General features: G+C 44.5%; 1 protein-coding gene across 1 annotated transcript in view; it reads right to left on the minus strand.

The window, feature by feature from the left end:
- The window catches only part of LOC133003797 (protocadherin-16-like), a 72,681-nt gene that overhangs the window by 17,370 nt on the left and 37,601 nt on the right, over positions 1 to 17,710 (minus strand). The window contains exon 2 of the mRNA XM_061073609.1: positions 324 to 512. Within this exon, the coding sequence (XP_060929592.1) occupies positions 324 to 512 (189 nt within the window). The remainder of the gene's footprint in view (positions 1 to 323; positions 513 to 17,710) is intronic.

Here is a 17,710-nt window from a genome sequence, read left to right on the forward strand (position 1 = left end):
CTGCCTGACAGTTGAGGCAGTTCTCCGCTCTCTGATTGCTTTAACATGACCGCAGTAACTTTATTTCAGTTTTAGCCTTTTTTATTTTCTAAGTATTATCTGGCCTAATGCGAACAGGATGCTACACTGTGACTGTGGAGTGAGCCTGCCGCTGAGAGCTTTTATTTTCTACCCGGCTGCTCAAATCAAAGTTTGTCTGCACAGTTGGCCGCGGCTTCGCTCTCTCGTCGGTCCGAAAAAGGTACGGCTGCCGGTTTTATAGGATTTTACTCCGTGGCTCGATAGATTCACATTAAGCATGATTTCAAAACGTGGTGGCTCACCCCGTCCACTGCGGTAACGGTGAAGTCGAAGCCGGCCGGCCCTTGATCTCTGTCCAGTGGAGCACTCGTGCAGATCTGGCCCGTCTCCTTGCCGATGGTGAACTGGGAGGGAGCGGCGCTGCTGATGCCAGAGCCCAGGGAGTAGGTAATGGAGCCGAAGGAGCCGCCGTCTGCGTCCGTCGCAGTCACCTGCAGAGAGGAAACCACACAGATCGGTCAAACATAGATCAAATCTGAGTGAATAAACTCAGCAGTTCCCCCTGTTCATTAATAAATATCACTGGAAACAGCACAGCAGATCAATTTGTAAACTCAATCCGAGGATGTGAGACCAGAGCGGCCGCACCAGGTGTCTTGTGAAAGCATCTCTGGACTAATTCCTTGTTGTTTATCTGAACCACAGCGTGAGCCAAACAGGCCCTTTGGCAGAACGGGGCTCCGAGGGGAATGAAAGGGGTTGGGGGGGGGGGGGGGGGGCGGAGGATGACTTCCACAGGCTCCGGGAGAGCTGCCAGCAGGGGGTGGAGGGGTGGGGGGGGGGAACTGCCTGCTTCAGGAGTGGCGTCTGTCTGCGGAGGGCAGTGACAGGGACGGCTGGGGGAACAGTGGGATACCACACAGCATGCTTCAGTGCAACACATTATACCCTAATGTAATGTCCCGCTCGCGGTCTGGTTTTAATAACACGCCGCACATCGACAGAGGCCTGGAACCGGCTGGAGCTGTAAAAGCCGGCTCACGAGCCATCAGCCCGGGTGCCGACTCAATTACTGCAGAATCTCCCAAGACAGCGTAAAGGCAAACAGACCAATCAGATCGGGCCCCCTAGGTGCCAGCAGCGTAATTGTTTGCAAGTGTTTGGGTCTGGATCGCAGTTTGCAAGGAGATTACGTTTGGATTAAACCTCACAAGTTGATTAGAATTCTTCTTCCCACCTTTTTATATAAATGGATCTTTGTCTAATCGGGAGGGGATAAAGCAATAGAAGCTCGAATCATGCTCATGCAACAACAGGGAGCCTCCTCTGCGTAAAAACGGGTTGTCATCAGGAGCGGTGCCAAGAAAAATAAGGCAAGCCGTGCTTATCATCAAAAGCCCGACTCTCTGATGGCATCACCGCGAGTGTGAGAAGATGGAAATCATTCATTCGAGGTGATGAAGCTTCGGTCGCGGTAATTCAGGCTCCGGCTCTTTCCTGAGCAGATGGCAGTCGGGGGGGCTCGGCGGCGGAGAGCATGCCCCTAACTCCTAACAGAGGGCGAGCGGTGCGTAGGAGTGAGGGAGTAGTAAAGCTGGCAGAGACGCCGGCCGAGCAGAAGAATAATAAACCACATGAGGAAAGGGGAAACCAAGAGCAATACAAGAAAGCCACTCCATCTTTTAATGTGCGAGGGCTGCAGTTTACTGTAATATTTTATCATTTTGCAGGGGGACAAGTTATTTATAACAACCCCACGGCGTGATGTGCTTGTTTTCTCCACAGTTGTGTGATGAGTGTCGGCTGGAGGTTAACCCGAAGCAGCGTTTTAGCGTGAATACTTTGGTCGAACGTTAAAAAAAGGCAGCAGATACGCTGCAAAAAGTTCCAAACCAAATCGGTAAGAAAATATTTCCTCCTGTGACTCACCCTGTTTTTTTTTTGGCAGTGAACGTGCAGCCTATTTGAAGGGGACTCCATGTTGCTTTCCGTTTCAGCCTCAGCCATCGTAAAAAAACTTTTCTTTTTCTTTTTACAAAGTACAATCGCATACGGTGCATTAAAAAAAACATCACATGTAGAAAGTCTACATTTATGTTTCCAGTATAAAAACTTGTAAAAGAGAAAAAAGACAATAACTTTTTGCTCTATGTATCACGAGAGGCTCCCAAAGGGGCCCGGCCGCAGACTGGGTCATAAATCCCACCTCATCCAAGTTAGTGGATGAGACAGTGTACAGGGTGATTGACAGCTGAGAGCGTCTCGCGATTGGTCGAAAGCATTCCCCCCCCCCCATCCCCAGATCACTAATGAGTAGACTCTGGCTCCGAGATGGCAATGATCATATCCAGGATATTTTTTTGGCTTCATTCCAAAAATGGGAGTGTGGGAGGAGGTGAAACCCGGTCGTCCATAATTATTAAAAGTCTATGATTTATAATGATACGCAATAAAACACCCGCTCGAAAACTTTCAACCTGAGCAGAGTGCGTTGGTAGAGTTTGTGCTGCAGAGATACTGAGTTCATCGGAGTTCAGGCCGTGAAATTCATTTACATGAGGAGGATCCACTGCTCTCCCCAGTAGTCAAAGTGCTGAGTAAAGTACTCTGGATATTTGGATCCCTCTGTGGTTTGAAAACCTATATTCCTATAGAACGCTATATTCCATGAGTTGAGTGACTATTTGGGGGAATTTGCTGTCAGATAATAAACCACACAATCACATTTTGAGGAATCTTAACCACTGTGAGTAGATTGCCGGGAGCAATTGCTCTAAATTTGGAATCTGCAGAGACGGCAACTTCGATTCTGCTCACACTCATAGGTTAATAGCGGCGTATCAATGTCATCTCACTGGAACTGGAGAGGCTTGTTTGTGCAGGAGACAATTATAATTCACCAGCTTCTCGTACGAGGCCGTATATGCAAATGTAAAACGAGCAGGACAATTAGCCAGACCACAAACCACAACCCGATGGCGTCAACAGTTCTGCAGTAAAGGTTTGACAAAAAAACACGATAAATCTGTAACACGGTGAGTGTCGATTTCCACAGATGAAACCAGATTCTCACAGAGTCTTGAAGATTGAAGTCTGGGATGTTAACGCTGCAGTTCAGCCACAATGCAAAGCAAGGAGTCCTCGGCTCAGCACTTTGACTATTTGTAAACTCCTCTATTCTCCTATTCTGTCTAAAATTCATTGTTTTTATTACCTCCACCAAGGCGGTTATATATTATTTTCACAACATCCTATTTGTTTGTTGATAAGTTTGTTTGTTACTTTTTTAAAGATTACACAAAGACAACTGAATGGATTTAAACGACACTTGGTGGAAGGATCCTGGATTTTGTTTTCCACTTAACATTATGAGATATAGGTATTTTGGGGACATTTACACCCTTTTTCCAAGGAATCATTCATGTATATTGATTTAGGAAAAAGGGAAGTCTACCATCTATGAGTGTGTGTGAATTTCTGAGCAGTCACAATGAATTGAAGAGGACCATGGAGTTATGAGCTCTGTCAAGTTAAAAAATGTGCTTACAGAGCGATTACAGGTTACAACCTCCTCTAAATGGACATGTAGCAAATTAAAAAGAGGGAATTATTTGTGCATCGCAAAGTAATTTAAAATGTGTCAGTCATGTGAAGAAATGTTCTCCCCTGCAGGGGGGGGGCACTGTGCTCAAGCCATTTGACATGAATACCAGGGGGCCTCTCTTTCTCCCTCTTTCCACTGCAACGTATAGGTATTACGCAAGCTGTATTTTTATTGGATTAAAAGTTCAAAAGCTGGAGAAATCTTAGATCATCGGGAGCAGCCAGCACTATTCTCCCTACACTCCATGTTGTGAGTGAGGCATGATGGGAGCTGTCTTATCAGCAGGGGAAAGGCAGCGTTTGGCCGAGTCTTTAGTAAAACAAGCTGGGAGAACCCAACGATAACTGGGCCACTCGTTGGTTCTCCCATCAGATTCCAGGAGCTGTCCGGAGAGGACGTCCAATCAAGGGAGCGGGATTCACAGGAATGAGCACGTCTTTATGTATGTTTATGTATAATCTGTTCAAATGGAATAATGATCCAGAGGCTTTTGGATGCTCCGACGTGTTCTGGCCCATCTCACATCCGTGCTCTGTGGTCTGGGAGCGAGAGCCAGGCCTGGAAAAGAACAAGTCCAGGGTTTTGTGTGGTTTCTATTTTTAGTAGTAGAAATTTAGACAATTCTCGTATGTGATTTAGCAGCGTAGCTTTCCAGGTCTGACGTTTTTGAGGATAATGTGTGTCGGTGTGACCTCACTTGCCCACACTACTGGTGAGCTCCCCATCTTCCTTGTGCAGCCATGCAAAAAAGCTCCACCGTGGAACTTAAAACTTTCGCTAAATCCTGCAAGTAAATGTATGATATAGAGGTGAAACCACTGAGGCCAACAAGGGGTGAAATGAAGGCGATGCAGTTTTCAATCATGCTCCCCGTATTTTTCGAGTGCCCAGTCAAACAAATCTGTCTCACGTAGAGTCCTCGTTGAAAACCAGCCAATTGGGACCGCACCTCTGCCAATCTAAATAGGCCACAAATGACGGAGTGCGCATTGGAAATGTTTGCCAACTGGGAAATTACCGCACACATCAATCAAACTCCTGGTGCACCCGTCCTCTGAGTGTACCTTAGACGTGTAAGCAAAGACACAAACGTACAAACACCGGGAATGAAGTCAAAGAGCGAAAACAGGTTAATTTTGCTCTCCGATTACACTGGGATCTCCATCTTTGTGCTCTGCAGGAACTCTACGCAAACAAACCAAGCACAGATGAGTCTGCAGCTACTGTGTCCCTGGCCCACATTAAACTCTGCAACTTTGTGACATTAAATAAAATACTGGATGTCATTTCCTAAATCTCTTTAGCTCAGAATTATGACTGATCCTATTTCTATCTCAGCTTGGAGAGTGCTCGAACTTAAAGCACCAGATGTGACACACCGGCCAGTTGGCACGGCAGCTGAATGGGTTCGAAGACGCACTTAAGTTACAGACACATCAGCGTGGATGCTGAACAGGAACACATTTCCCTCCCCTGGGATCTGGCATTACGGAGAACGTTGTTTATTGAACGGTGGAGACTCGTTAAGAAGGTGAGAGGTCCGAGTGCTCCACCCACATCTAAAACTGCACTTCATGGAAATCTGTTCACAGCTTTACAGTCTCCCAAAAATAGGAAACCTTCCAGATTTTGTTCAATAAATATCGAAAACACAAGTTCACAAACATGACTAATTGAGTCGTTAACGGCACGAGGGTCCGCACCAGTGAGCGGAGGCAGCGGCTGACGGACCCTTTGATTGACAGGGAGATCATTAAAAAACGGTAAAGGCAAAGCGGAAAGCGTAGGCTCAAAGAAATCAAATGAGTGGGCGAGTTGCAGAAACCTGGACTGGGAATTGCTTTGAGCTTCCACAGCTGGTGTGAAGCCGCGTGCACCCTCCTCTCCCTCTATTGTCCTGGCATGGCTTCTGAGGAAAGCCGAGACGCGGAGAGGCGGAGACCTCCTGAAGGCCTCTCTCACTCCTCGCTAGAGTAGCAAGATAGGCAGGTCAGGGAGTTTGCGACATGTCCGCCACCACAGCTAAGACCCAGAGTGAGACCACACCGGCCCGGCGGAAGGAAGACGCCCACGCGCTGTTGACAAATATATCAAAACTCCAAACATTTGCCGCCACATAGAGTCTTTGTCTGGATCGAGACCAAACATGTGTGAGGGGATTTTTTGGAGTGGTTACTCAGCAGACAACAAGCTGAGATCTTCGCTGCAGAGTTCAAGACACGTGGGAGATCTGCTAAATGGTGAAAACACTGTCTGACTGTGGCCTGTGAGGTCGGGTGATGAAAATTAATAGGTTTAAAAAGATGCTGGAGCTAAAACAGAGTAAGACACGTGTCCAAATATCATCCCAGTGACCTTGTTGTGTTCCCAGCCAGACTTAATGTGAATACGGAGAAGATCTGCATAGTAAGAGGCTCCATTACCTGGGTGAACTTTGCTATGTTACACTATACTGTGATGCCTAAGGAAAACTTAAAGAGCAATTTGAGGTATTTGTGTATTTTCGGGGGGGAAGGTATCCTCTAATGTATGGTAATTCTAGCACTTTAAAATGTAAAGGTGAAAACAATGGCTCATTTAAAATACACAGGCGTATTGCCTTTGTACAAGCAAAGCGGCTAATTGCATTTCTAAGCAACAACATCAGCTTAACTGTGGAAATGAGGTTTGTGGCTTTAGGGAAAGATGATGAGTTGCTTAAAATCCACTTCACAGCGGTTCTATTGGATTGATTATGATACTTCCTGTCCTCATATTTAAATGTTGCCTGATGTTGACAGTGACGAAATGGTGGATCATCAAAAACATTATGATTCAACCTCTGGTGACCATTATTATTCACAGTGAAGTTAAGGGCCATCAATTTCCAAATACCAATTTTCCATAGAACTTAAGAGAAGTGTGGTACTTTTCAACCTGGGGCCTTTATAAAAGGGGGTGAAAATGAACAGTACTTCACAACAACAATGTAATCTCATGGGAGAACTGCAACAGTCCATGAAATGTCTGCAAAAAAGTGTTTTTCTTCACCAGTAAAAAAGGCTCAAATTGTTATTCTGGGTCAATGCTACGAGTCTAGAAACATAACAGCTGTCTCGCTCAATGAGGAGTCGTTGCGGGAAGTCGAAGGTGGAAACGTGACAGGGAGAGAGGGAGAGAGGGAGAGAGAGAGAGAGAGAGAGAGAGAGAGAGAGAGAGAGAGAGAGAGCGTTGGCGAGTGGATTTCACTGAGAGGCTGAATCCAATTCTGTTGTGGACAATGTTGAGGAAGAATTTTACTTACATGGATGACGAGTTTCTACAAATTGAGGAGACAGTTGCAAAACGAGTGTAACGACCCAGAATAATAATTTGACTTGGCACTTTTTGTGGACATTTCATGCAGCTGTCGCAGTTGCCCCATCAGATTACATTGTAACCAATGTAGGAGATCCACTTTGTGTGTGCCATTCATTTAAAAAAACCGACACAGGGGGTTGCCAGTGTTGGAGGGATGGCTGTATTAAGCATCATCACCCTGCTCTGAACCCTGGGAATTGTGGGAATCACGCTTTTGGTTGGGGGGGGGCAAATCTTTGTGTGTGGCCTGCCAAATAAATTCTATTCACAGGAAAGACTCAAACACGGCAATCCACGCGTGACTCTGCTAAACGAACATTTGTACATCAGGTCTCGATTATTCTTGGCACAACTTGTGTTCGAACGTTACACTTGCATCGCCGCAGCCACACATTCTTTATGATTACAGAACAAACAAGTTATACGGGACTATATTCATCATTAGCAATTCAAATTTACAAAGACCTCCCTCGGTATATCCCTGCACGACTTCACATCCACAATGCATTCCAGATTTCCATTGAAATACATGTTGGGGTATCCCTGTGAAACACCATATGAATGTCAAGGTCAGCCGGCATCTTAATCACACTGATTTCTCCAAAAATATACAGTTGTGTGGAAGTTGCCAAATCACATCATCCAAAACTGTCCTTTCTCTATGGAAATGGTTTCCAACTATCCCTGCACGGCTAATGGTTCGACTGGTCTGGAGCTGCTGGTAAAGATCCATTACACATGAAGCCAAGGGATAAACATGATAACATTTTACAGCCAATTTTCCACAATTATATGGTTACTTAATATAAGTCCGTTGCTCAGCTTAAGTAACTTTTGGCGACTTTTGGAAAAACCAAGCAACTTTTTTTTGACTAGTCTGCAGCGAGAAAGCAAGAAAGCAATTTCATGCCAAGTTTAAAGCTCTGGCAGATCCTACTGTCCTAAGCTTTTGGAATGGGTTGGTCTCAGCATAAAAGAAACTAGCTTCTGACACCGGAAGACGAAGCAGTATCGATTTCTAAATCAACAATTGCTCCACCAACTGCAGCTTTTCATCTCTCGCTGGGCGTGGAGTGCGCCGACATAAATGTAAGGTTCACATATCTGGCAGAGGAACAGAGGGGGGGGGGGTAATAGAGCAGACAGGGATATAATGACACTTAGTGCTCGAGTGCAGACACAGGACAGGATAAGGTTTCTGTCCTTTTCCTCTCCTGTCACAAATCACTCAGCGTAACGGCCACACCGCTGAAGAAGGGAAAAAAAGAGTCAAAACATCATGTGTGTTTGAAGTGGGTGGAAGGTCAGAGGCGTTGATGGATTTGATGTGATACAACACACAATTTTAAAAAATCAAGCCAGAATCTTGGACGTGTTTTATGTCACCAGAGGACAATTTTTTGGAAGATCCACTTCCAAGAAAACACGGTTTATCAGCTGCAGTTTCTTCACCTCTGCCAAGGAAGCGATACTTTCTGCTTTTGTTTCTCTGTGTTTGTAGTTGACAGGAAAACTACAAAAGAGATTTCATGAAATTGTTTGAAGAGGTGACACATGGCCCACGGATAAAGATATTTAATGTTGGTGCAAATGCGGATTCAGGAATTCATGATCACTTTCTTGAACACTGCAAGAATATTTTTGTTGATTTCTCAAAGAATCAATTATGGATCTTGATGAAATTAAAATCAGACATGTTCAGAGGACAGATGTTTATTAATCTACAATTTGGTGCAGATCAAAGTAAAAGTGCAGATCTGAGTGACATTCTAGTTCACCCAAAGTTATTGATTTGTTTATTTTGGACATTTTCTTGTCCTCTTTCAGGTTTAAAAATGTAATTTACCAAACTTTAGTGTTTTTATCTGTAAGATCAGGACTATGTCGGTTTGGTGCTCTGCTTATCTCCAGGATTGCTGGTACATCCCTGTTGTTGCCGCCTGAAAACCACTGAAAACCTACAAATCCAAATAAGAAACTATTGCTTTCTAAAAAAAGATGTCCTTCTTTTGTGTCCACCCTTCAAGTGACATTTGGGGAAAGTTTCCAGCACAAGAAAGCAAAAGTTTTAAAAAGCTCAAGCCCTAATCAAGTCGCAGCTCGGCATTCATTATCATAAATTTGTGCTAATGAACGTCTGGTAAGCAGGAACCCTGTCGTCGGGTCTGTAGTGTAAATAAAGACAGAATCTAAAAGCACGAGTCTTAAGAATAAAGAATATCTCTCAATATCTCCTCTTTAGAGTTCAGACTTTCTTCAAGGTGTTTCTGAACCTGCCAACTTTCCAAACACATTTATTTTTGAAGTCTCACAAAACTCACGCAAACTATATGGAGGCACCCTTTGTAGTTTGGGGTTTGAAAAGTTGTAACAAACCTCATTTATTAGAAGTTGGGTGGCTGGCACTTAAAAAAAAACTAAAAAAAAAACTTTCATTAGACTTTCTACTTAAAGAACCGAAGCGCCTGTCTTTCATCTGGACCTCGCATCTGGAAGTGATTAAGCATCAAACCATTTAGGAAGAAAAGGGTTCCAGAAAAGGGCTAAATGAGCAGAAAGGAGAGATATTGTGTAAGTGAAGGAATAAAGTTAGAGCTAAGAGAGCTGCACGAAGTAAAAGCTGCTTCCAAGACCAGACATCAATGCTATTTCCGAGCCTTTAAACTATCTGTGCAGGTTAATTAAGGATCTACTTTATTTCCAATTGAGGGTGAGAAAAGAGCTCCCCTCCTTTCTCACACATGCTGCTTATAAACGTGTCTGTGTATTCAAAGGAATGTGACTCCAGCACCTTGAAAACAACTTTAAGGGCTTTTTTAAAGGGCCTCTGGTGTGTGCTAACCCAGTCAGTGTTTGATATGGACCATGTTCCCAACAGGTAAACTGGGAGAATGTGATTTGTGGCTCTTATTTAAAACTTCCAGTCCAGAGAAGAAGGGGGGGGGGGAAATATAGGCAATTTAATTTTGAGAAGCATAGCATGGGGTCCTGGGAACAAGGCACCAGACATGGAGCCAATCCTGGTGCACAGGCTCAAAGCAGCTTTTTGCCACCACGGAAATCTCCTCACACACTATTGGGGATGATTTCCAAGTACAAATAAACAAGAACAAACTTAACTGGACGTGTGAGAGTTGTGGTGTGTGTGGCGTTAACCCTTTGGCCAGCTGCGATGACAGAGGGCAGCTCAGTCTCCCATCTGCCAGACACTGGCGCGAGACTTCAGCTTGTTTATTTTCCCGAAGCTCAAATGGGAGAAACAAACCTGCCAGTATTTTCTTATGCACGCTGACCAGTGGTTAGCCAACGGAAAAGAAAACAAAGAGAAAATTGCCCGAGTCTGACTTGGCCCTAATGAAGAATAATCATTCTGAGTGACAATCTCATAACAAGTTGTGGAGGTTTAGAAGATCTAAAATAAACAGGTGGGTTGAAGGAGTCTCACTTCCACCCCAGTTTGATGATTATGATCAATGGAAAATTGTTTCATTTTGCCAATTTATCTGTTGTTTTTTTTGGGTTGGCATTATATTTTCAGCAATCCAACACAAAGATTAAATGTGTAGGCGAACTGGAACAAAAACATACTCGACTACTCATTTTCAAAAGGACGCAGCACTGATTAGTTTATGCAAATTCCCGTAAAATGAAGGATAAATGCAGCAGTTTGAAATCTCTTATAACATCACACAACAATTGACCCTCGCATGATTCAATATAAGCGCACACTGCTGGAGTAACCGCTAATAAACCCAAAACACACACAGACACACACACACAAAGTCCCCAGTGGAGCCTCTTACAAGCCTCTAACCCAAACCCATCGGGGGGGTGAACCGATGCTCAAAGCTGGCTGAGGAGATCCACTCCCACGGGACATGGACCATGGTGAGGAGATCTGCAGCACGGAGCTCAGGTCTGCTGAGGCAAGCCAGGCAGCAGATCCCAGGGTCTGGGTAGGTGGGAGGGGAGCTAATATCAACCATGCACAGCGTGTGGGGGTGCAGGAGTTCTGATGTGGGCTCGGCTGTAGCGCCACAGCTGTCTGCAGTGGGTGGGAGGATGCCCACTGAGCAGGGCACGCACAAACACAACACAGATGCGCTTGCAGAGTCAGATAAGACCCTGGTTCCCAGAAATCCATGATCTGGTTTGACGAGGAGTCTTTAATGTTAGTTTGTAGTTATTTTCTCTGAGTGACAGGATCTACAGGCTGCTTCACTCCTGTGATCAAACTGACTTTCAGTTCTGATCACTACAGGCAAAAAATACCCTGCATTCATCATTACAGGCCCAGTGGAGTCAGAGTTACCAAAGTCCTGCAGGAGACCGCAAACTGCTCTGGACATGGATTCATGATCTCCATAGAGACATTCAAAACAACTACCCTGCAGTGCTTTCCTTTGTAGGTCAACTAACAGCAGCTACCAGCATCACTAGTAATGAATAACAAACTAGAGACGTCAGATACAATTTGCCTGTGTAAGAAGTTTGACCGATCATAACGCAAAACTTTTGTTGCTCTGCTTTAAGATTGTTCAGGGAAGAATTACATTTCCTCCAGGAACTCTCTCCTACACACAGAATCAGATACAGATGCAGGCTTTGCAAAAGCATATGGACACAACGATACAGACACGCACACAAAAAAATGCACAATCACTTTTAACTTTGTGTGCATTCACAGTCTTGTTCCTGAGAACCAGCTGAGGTCAGCAGTTAGGACTGGGAACCGGTCGGGTTCCGCAGCACAGCAGAGGGAGCCAGATCCGTAGTGAGGCTGGGACCAGAGTCCCCCCCCCCCCCAGAGCTCTGCAGCCTTCACCAGTGGAGCTCTAATGAAAAACCCAAACTTCATCCCTCAATCTGCCTCCATCTTTCACGGGGTAATGAGAAGAGGGAAAAGCGATTGCACCAGAGGCAGCTTCCAGAGAACACTAGACGCTTTCAGGGGTTTGGAAATCGAGCGGAGTCATCTCGTATGAAGGACGTGTTTATTGACAGTCATATAGTGCCATTGTAATTTCATTTCAGACTCGCTGCAAAACAGTAATTAAAGCAGACAGTTTGGAGAGCGAGAGGCGGCCCTGTGTGTGTCACTGAGTGCAGCTGCTTACGCTGAGTGTCTAGACCTGTCCCGTCCCAGGAGGAGGAGGAGGATCACACAAACAAACTGCAAATCTAGTGCGAGGAAGTTTTAACCCCACGGTGAAGTCTTCTAAATCACATTTTTTTTTTACAGTTTGCCATTCATCTTGTATGCATCGAAGTTAAGATTTAATGTTCTGTATGCGTTCGGTGTCTTTTTAAAGTCGGTGCTTGAAACAGCTTGACAGAGCCACTTACTGCAGTGATGTAAAATGTAAATAAATCAATAGATCATCATTATGGAGCGTTTGCTTTCTCTCTAAATGCATTACGCAGTGTCTCCTCTAAATGACAGCTGGGGTCATTCCTCCGTTTTCTCGACCCGGGGCAGCGGGAGCTCCACGTTATGATGAAGCCGACAGACTCTTCCCGCTGTGATGCAGCTTGGAGACGATTTAACTCGACCGTGATTCCGCGGCCATGTGGCAACGACACTCACTTCAATGTCCTCTCGGTGAAAAACTCATATCGGCCCTTTCTTCCGAGGAGAAAAGGGTTAGATCTTGTTTTCCAGTCACATGGAGAAAACGCATTAAAAGTCAAAGAGTCAAAGGTTGATGTTCGATTGTCGTATTAAATCAACTCCAGCCGCGTGTCATAAAGTCTGAAGCCAATACAAATGTTTGACAATTTGAAGGCACAAATACATGTGTGTGACGGTTGTTCCTCCGTCTGCAGGACACATTCGAGGCAGTATTTCTTTCACTCGTCTGCCTCACATCTGTCTGAGAGATCACATGTGACCTCTGCTGCTGAACACATCAGATTTTCAATCAGTGCCCTTCGTCTGCATCAAGCCAGTCACGGCCCGTGCTTCATTTGTTCTTCACTTTAGGTCTCGAGGGAGAGAGAGAGAGAGAGATCCTACACGTCCTCGAGTGTTGGACCCTCCGAATTAAATCATCCATGCAGCCGTTCAAGCACGCAAACATTACAGCAAGCCAACTGTTGAGAAGGAGGTTGATCAACGCACCTCCAGCTCAAAACCTCGGAGCTGCTGCGGCTCTACTGCACCGCTCTGTGGGAATGTAATCAGAGCTGAGGGAAGAGGACGGAAACACTCTCCGTCACTCTCCGTGGGACGGGGGGGGGGGGCGGGTCTGGGCACCGGGGTCACGGAGGCCTGCTGGATCCGTGCACATAAACACACCCTGTCACCGACTGATAAACACTGCAAACAAATGAAGGCTGCCTGGGCCCGGCCCTGGAGTGCACGTGGCTCCTCTCTCGGTTCCTGAAGGAAAGTCCTCTCTGGTTCAGCCGTGGGTCGGACACATAAAGACAACAGCTCTCTGGCAGCGGAGACGGGTCGGAGAGATGAGTGTCTGTTTAGATATCTCTCTCTTTTGTTTCGCGGAGCGAGCGCATGTCGTCACGGCTTCGTCCCCGGGCCGTTTCGGAAAAATCCCGGACAGATAAGACGGATGAGTTTGCGCGCGGACACACTCGCATGCGATATGTACGCTGACTTTCCAAACAGATCCCTGCCAACAACAAACAACAGCTGGACTTCACATACAACTCCTGCTCGGTCGCATGGAGACGGACGGAGATGCTGGCGCTCTGTCATCGTTACACCTTCGGCTTGTTTTCGAAACTCGCTGGAAAATGTGATAATGCGATTTTCCATATCTCCGCACGCATGTAAAAGTACGTCACCTCCTGAACCTTCTGTTATGATCAAGCCTGTTTTCCATTTTAATTTGGTTACTATGAAATATTTGAGTGTTTACCGTCCGAGACGTCCGCTGTTGATTCATGGGCCCGTTTTTTTTTTTTTTCACACAAATTCTTCTGAGTCTTTAAAGCCATAGGCGGGTTTCATTTCCTTGCTAGCGTATTTATTTAGTTCTGTGCAAAATATTTAGGTGATAGCGTAATTATATTTTATCTTGTATACATGTCCAGTCCCCTCCTTCATGTGATTCATTTCAAACAATCCCTTCTGAGTATACATAAGGTAGTCAGTGAGCACTTCAGCTGCTCCTCACAGCACAAGGGACTTCCACAGTAAACACGTCCTCCACACGATCACACTCACGCAAGCTCCTAGAAAGGAACACACACAAGTCGGAATCAAACATTTTACATCTATTTGAAAGACAAAGAAACCTATTTGGGTAAAAGCTGAGCTCAAACCAGCCTTTTCCCTCTGATGATCCTCATGTTGTACTCGAACACACCTTGACTTCACCTCGCAAACTGCCCGAGAGCACTTAGCCACAGGTCTGAGGTCTGTGCAGTGATTACATTTCCTGCTTTTTGCCAAGCAGCGAGCCTTGCATAGGACGAGGTTATTACCGTCAAGTGTCTGGACATATGCTTCAGTATTTATTGCTTGTGCAGCTGTGCAGAGAGAATGTCTTCTGTGTGCATTTGTCGGGAGACGATTGGTAAGGAAATGTTTTTGACCCAAATCATAAAAACAAGCAACATTTTAGTATTTGTCATTATTTGTATCAAAATGTATTGTTGAAAGCTTAAAATGTATGTTTTAGGTATTTTTGATTCTCTCAGGAAATATTAGAAGTCTTGATGTTGCAAAAACCCGGTGTCATCACAACTTTCCTAAAAATATTTCCAATAAATTGAATATGATCACATTAGCATTTAATTAAACTGAAACAGCTGCTTCCAGTGTAATCAGATTATTCAGTCCTTTTTGTTGTAGTCTGAATACATTACATGAAATAACATACACATTAGCATAAAGGACATTGGATGGTTTGCATTATATTTTGCTGTCGCCAGATGTCAACATTAGTCTCTGTTTTGTTGAGGGCGACGCTCCCCCTATGGTCTTGCATGGTGGTTTGGTCCCATGTTAGGAATCAGAATGAAAGTGAATTAAAGACCATGTGTTTGAATATCCCTGAAGCAATGTTCCACTCCTGGAGTGAGGCCTGTAGCAGGAGCCAGGTCTGTTCCCACCAGGGGAGCCGCAGTCGGGTTCACCCTAAAAGAGCAGTGGGTAAAGTTGGGCAGTGGGTGAGTTGCCAATGGTTCATAGACCAAACCTTTGGTTAGTGTCCCAGTATGATTCCCTCAAACGACCGGGGCGGGAGCATGATGAGGACAGCAGACAGTGCACATGAAGGCAGACACAGGCCACTCCTAAGATTCTAACGCCAAGATACACTCCGATATCTGTTTTTCACTGAAAGTGAGGGGAGATTTTCCACCAAACCCTGAAGCAAAACCAGGCAACTTAACATTACATATATATATATATATATAACTAGAAAGTGAATCCGTAACGAATATCTGGATATACGAGTCCAAGACCTTCCTGTGTATCAGCTCAGGGTAACGTGCCTTGAGAGGAGTAGGGAACTTACTCTGGGGTTTTCTTGCTTTCTAACCAATCTATGTTGGGGAAGGCTAAAGATTTTTTCAATGTTGAAGTGAAGATACACACATGATAGAAGGAAAATGATGAAATCACAAACCACCTGGAGTGAAATCTAATTCTCTCAGAGCTGTTTTTTTCTGTCTGTCTCTGTTTCTCCTGGAGTTCTGCACCATTTTCCCATTTCTTTATCCTCTGAGTATTTCGAAAACCAACAACCAAATCTGTTCTGCAGGTTCAGGAATTTCAGAAATGTCAGTATCTAGGAAGCTGTAAAGTCTGTGTTGTGTTTGACACTCCTGGTGTTTGTCATCTAACTGATGAAAAGGTAGAAAATCTTCAAACGACCTGAACTGACTTCTGATTCTCCAGCCTTTTGAGGAATCAAGTGTCAACCCAAACCCACTGATGTCAATACGATGTCATGTTTGTGAGAGTGCTCATGCTTCTGTGTGTTTGTTATTAACACAGAAAGGGTTGCAGGGCAAATCTAATCTAAACTAATCAAGCAGAAAATTCGGACTAACATGTGAGGTCCGGGGTCAGGGGTCAGCCAAACGTCCAGCTGCCCTACGCGACCTTCGGCCTGGTCAACCATCTATTCCGTCTTTCATGTGGTAGCCAGCCACCCGCCGCTGCTGTGGCAGGGAGGGGCTTTCTGCTTTCATCACAGACAAGTGACTTATGGCCCGGGAAAAGGGAAGTGTAATATAAATCACAGATAAATTGGCACCCAACATCTCCCTGGAGCCCTTTTGTGTTTTTCCACGATCCGAGTAGATGTTGTTCCGACTTTGTAATTACAGACTGCCCTGATGTTCTGAGGTCTGATATTACAGGGCATCTCTGACCAACACATGATCTTCAAATAAGCCACAAGCAGTAAACCCACTCATTAAACCAGAAAGTCGAGCCAAAAGACAACATCTCGTCTAATGCTTTAATATGTCGCGCTACGACTCAGCAGCTTTCACACTCTGTCATTTAGATGTTGGAATCAACGCATCATTGGCTCGACTGAAACCCCAATTTCAGCCTTCGCCGGCGTTTTCATCTCATCTGAACTTGTGGCTGGTTGTTATGAATGATGAAACCAGAGAATCTGAGCTGAGCAGGGATCTCAGGAACACACCAGAAACATCTATTTAATAATTGAAGGAATGCATCATCTCCTTATCTGCAGACGCACTCAACTTCAAGTTCAATCTGAAGTTTTTGCTGTTGGCTTGGCTACGGACGATTCTAGCAAAACATATGACATGGTGCTGCAGTCCATCTCAAATCCTCTCCTGTGTGGGAACAGATAATCAGCTGCCAGCACAGCTTCATCATCATCATCATCATCATCATCATCATCAGTTTTGTGTGAATACCACACTCATCATCAGATACACCTTCAACTGGAAGCCAAAAAGATTAATGTCTGCTGACATCAGTATCTTCTCTCCTCCTCCTCCTCCTCCTCCTCCTCCTCCTCCTCCTCCTCCTCCTCCTCTTCCTCCTCTTCCTCCTCGTCCTCCTGTATTTGATCCACGGGAGCAGAGCATGGATATTCTCACAGCCACAATCAGGCTGATCCTTTCGACACCTTCAGTCAGAATTTTTTTTTAAATAAAAGTTAAAAGATGATACTTTTAAAGTCATTTTGATTGATTGATTGAATATTTATTTAAGCCTCGGAAGACACATTGAGGGATAAGACCCTCATTTTCAATGGTGCCGAGGGTACAATAAAAAAGTTGATAAATTAAAAGTTAATACATTGAATAAATAGGAATGAAATAAATATGCATATATATATACACAGTATATTTTGATGAATTAAACTCACACACAGATGATTGAACTATGGAATCAATAGAGCAATGGATCCATTGATTTTTAAATGCCAATTAAAATTGGTTTTATCACCCTGATTTATGTTCAAGTGTTTATTTTTCCAACAAGTTTGGTTTTAATTAGCTATTTGATGCTATAAAAAGGGGTTGAAACTTTATGATTAACAGCTGAGACTGGCGCGTGATTGGTCGAAGACGTGTATCAGTGGGACTTTGATAACATGGCTCCACTCCACTGTAATTATTGCACAGACTCTGGCTCCAAAATACGTCAAAAAGCATAAAAAGTCAGCATCCAAATCAGCTTTTGGCATGTCATACAAAACATTCTAGATTTATCTATGACTTTATTTGGAATTTCACATGCACGTTACACTTTGTAGAATAACGTAATCACTTGACTGTTTTTAG

Source organism: Limanda limanda, chromosome 6, assembly GCF_963576545.1.
Source record: "Limanda limanda chromosome 6, fLimLim1.1, whole genome shotgun sequence".
NCBI lineage: Eukaryota > Metazoa > Chordata > Actinopteri > Pleuronectiformes > Pleuronectidae > Limanda > Limanda limanda.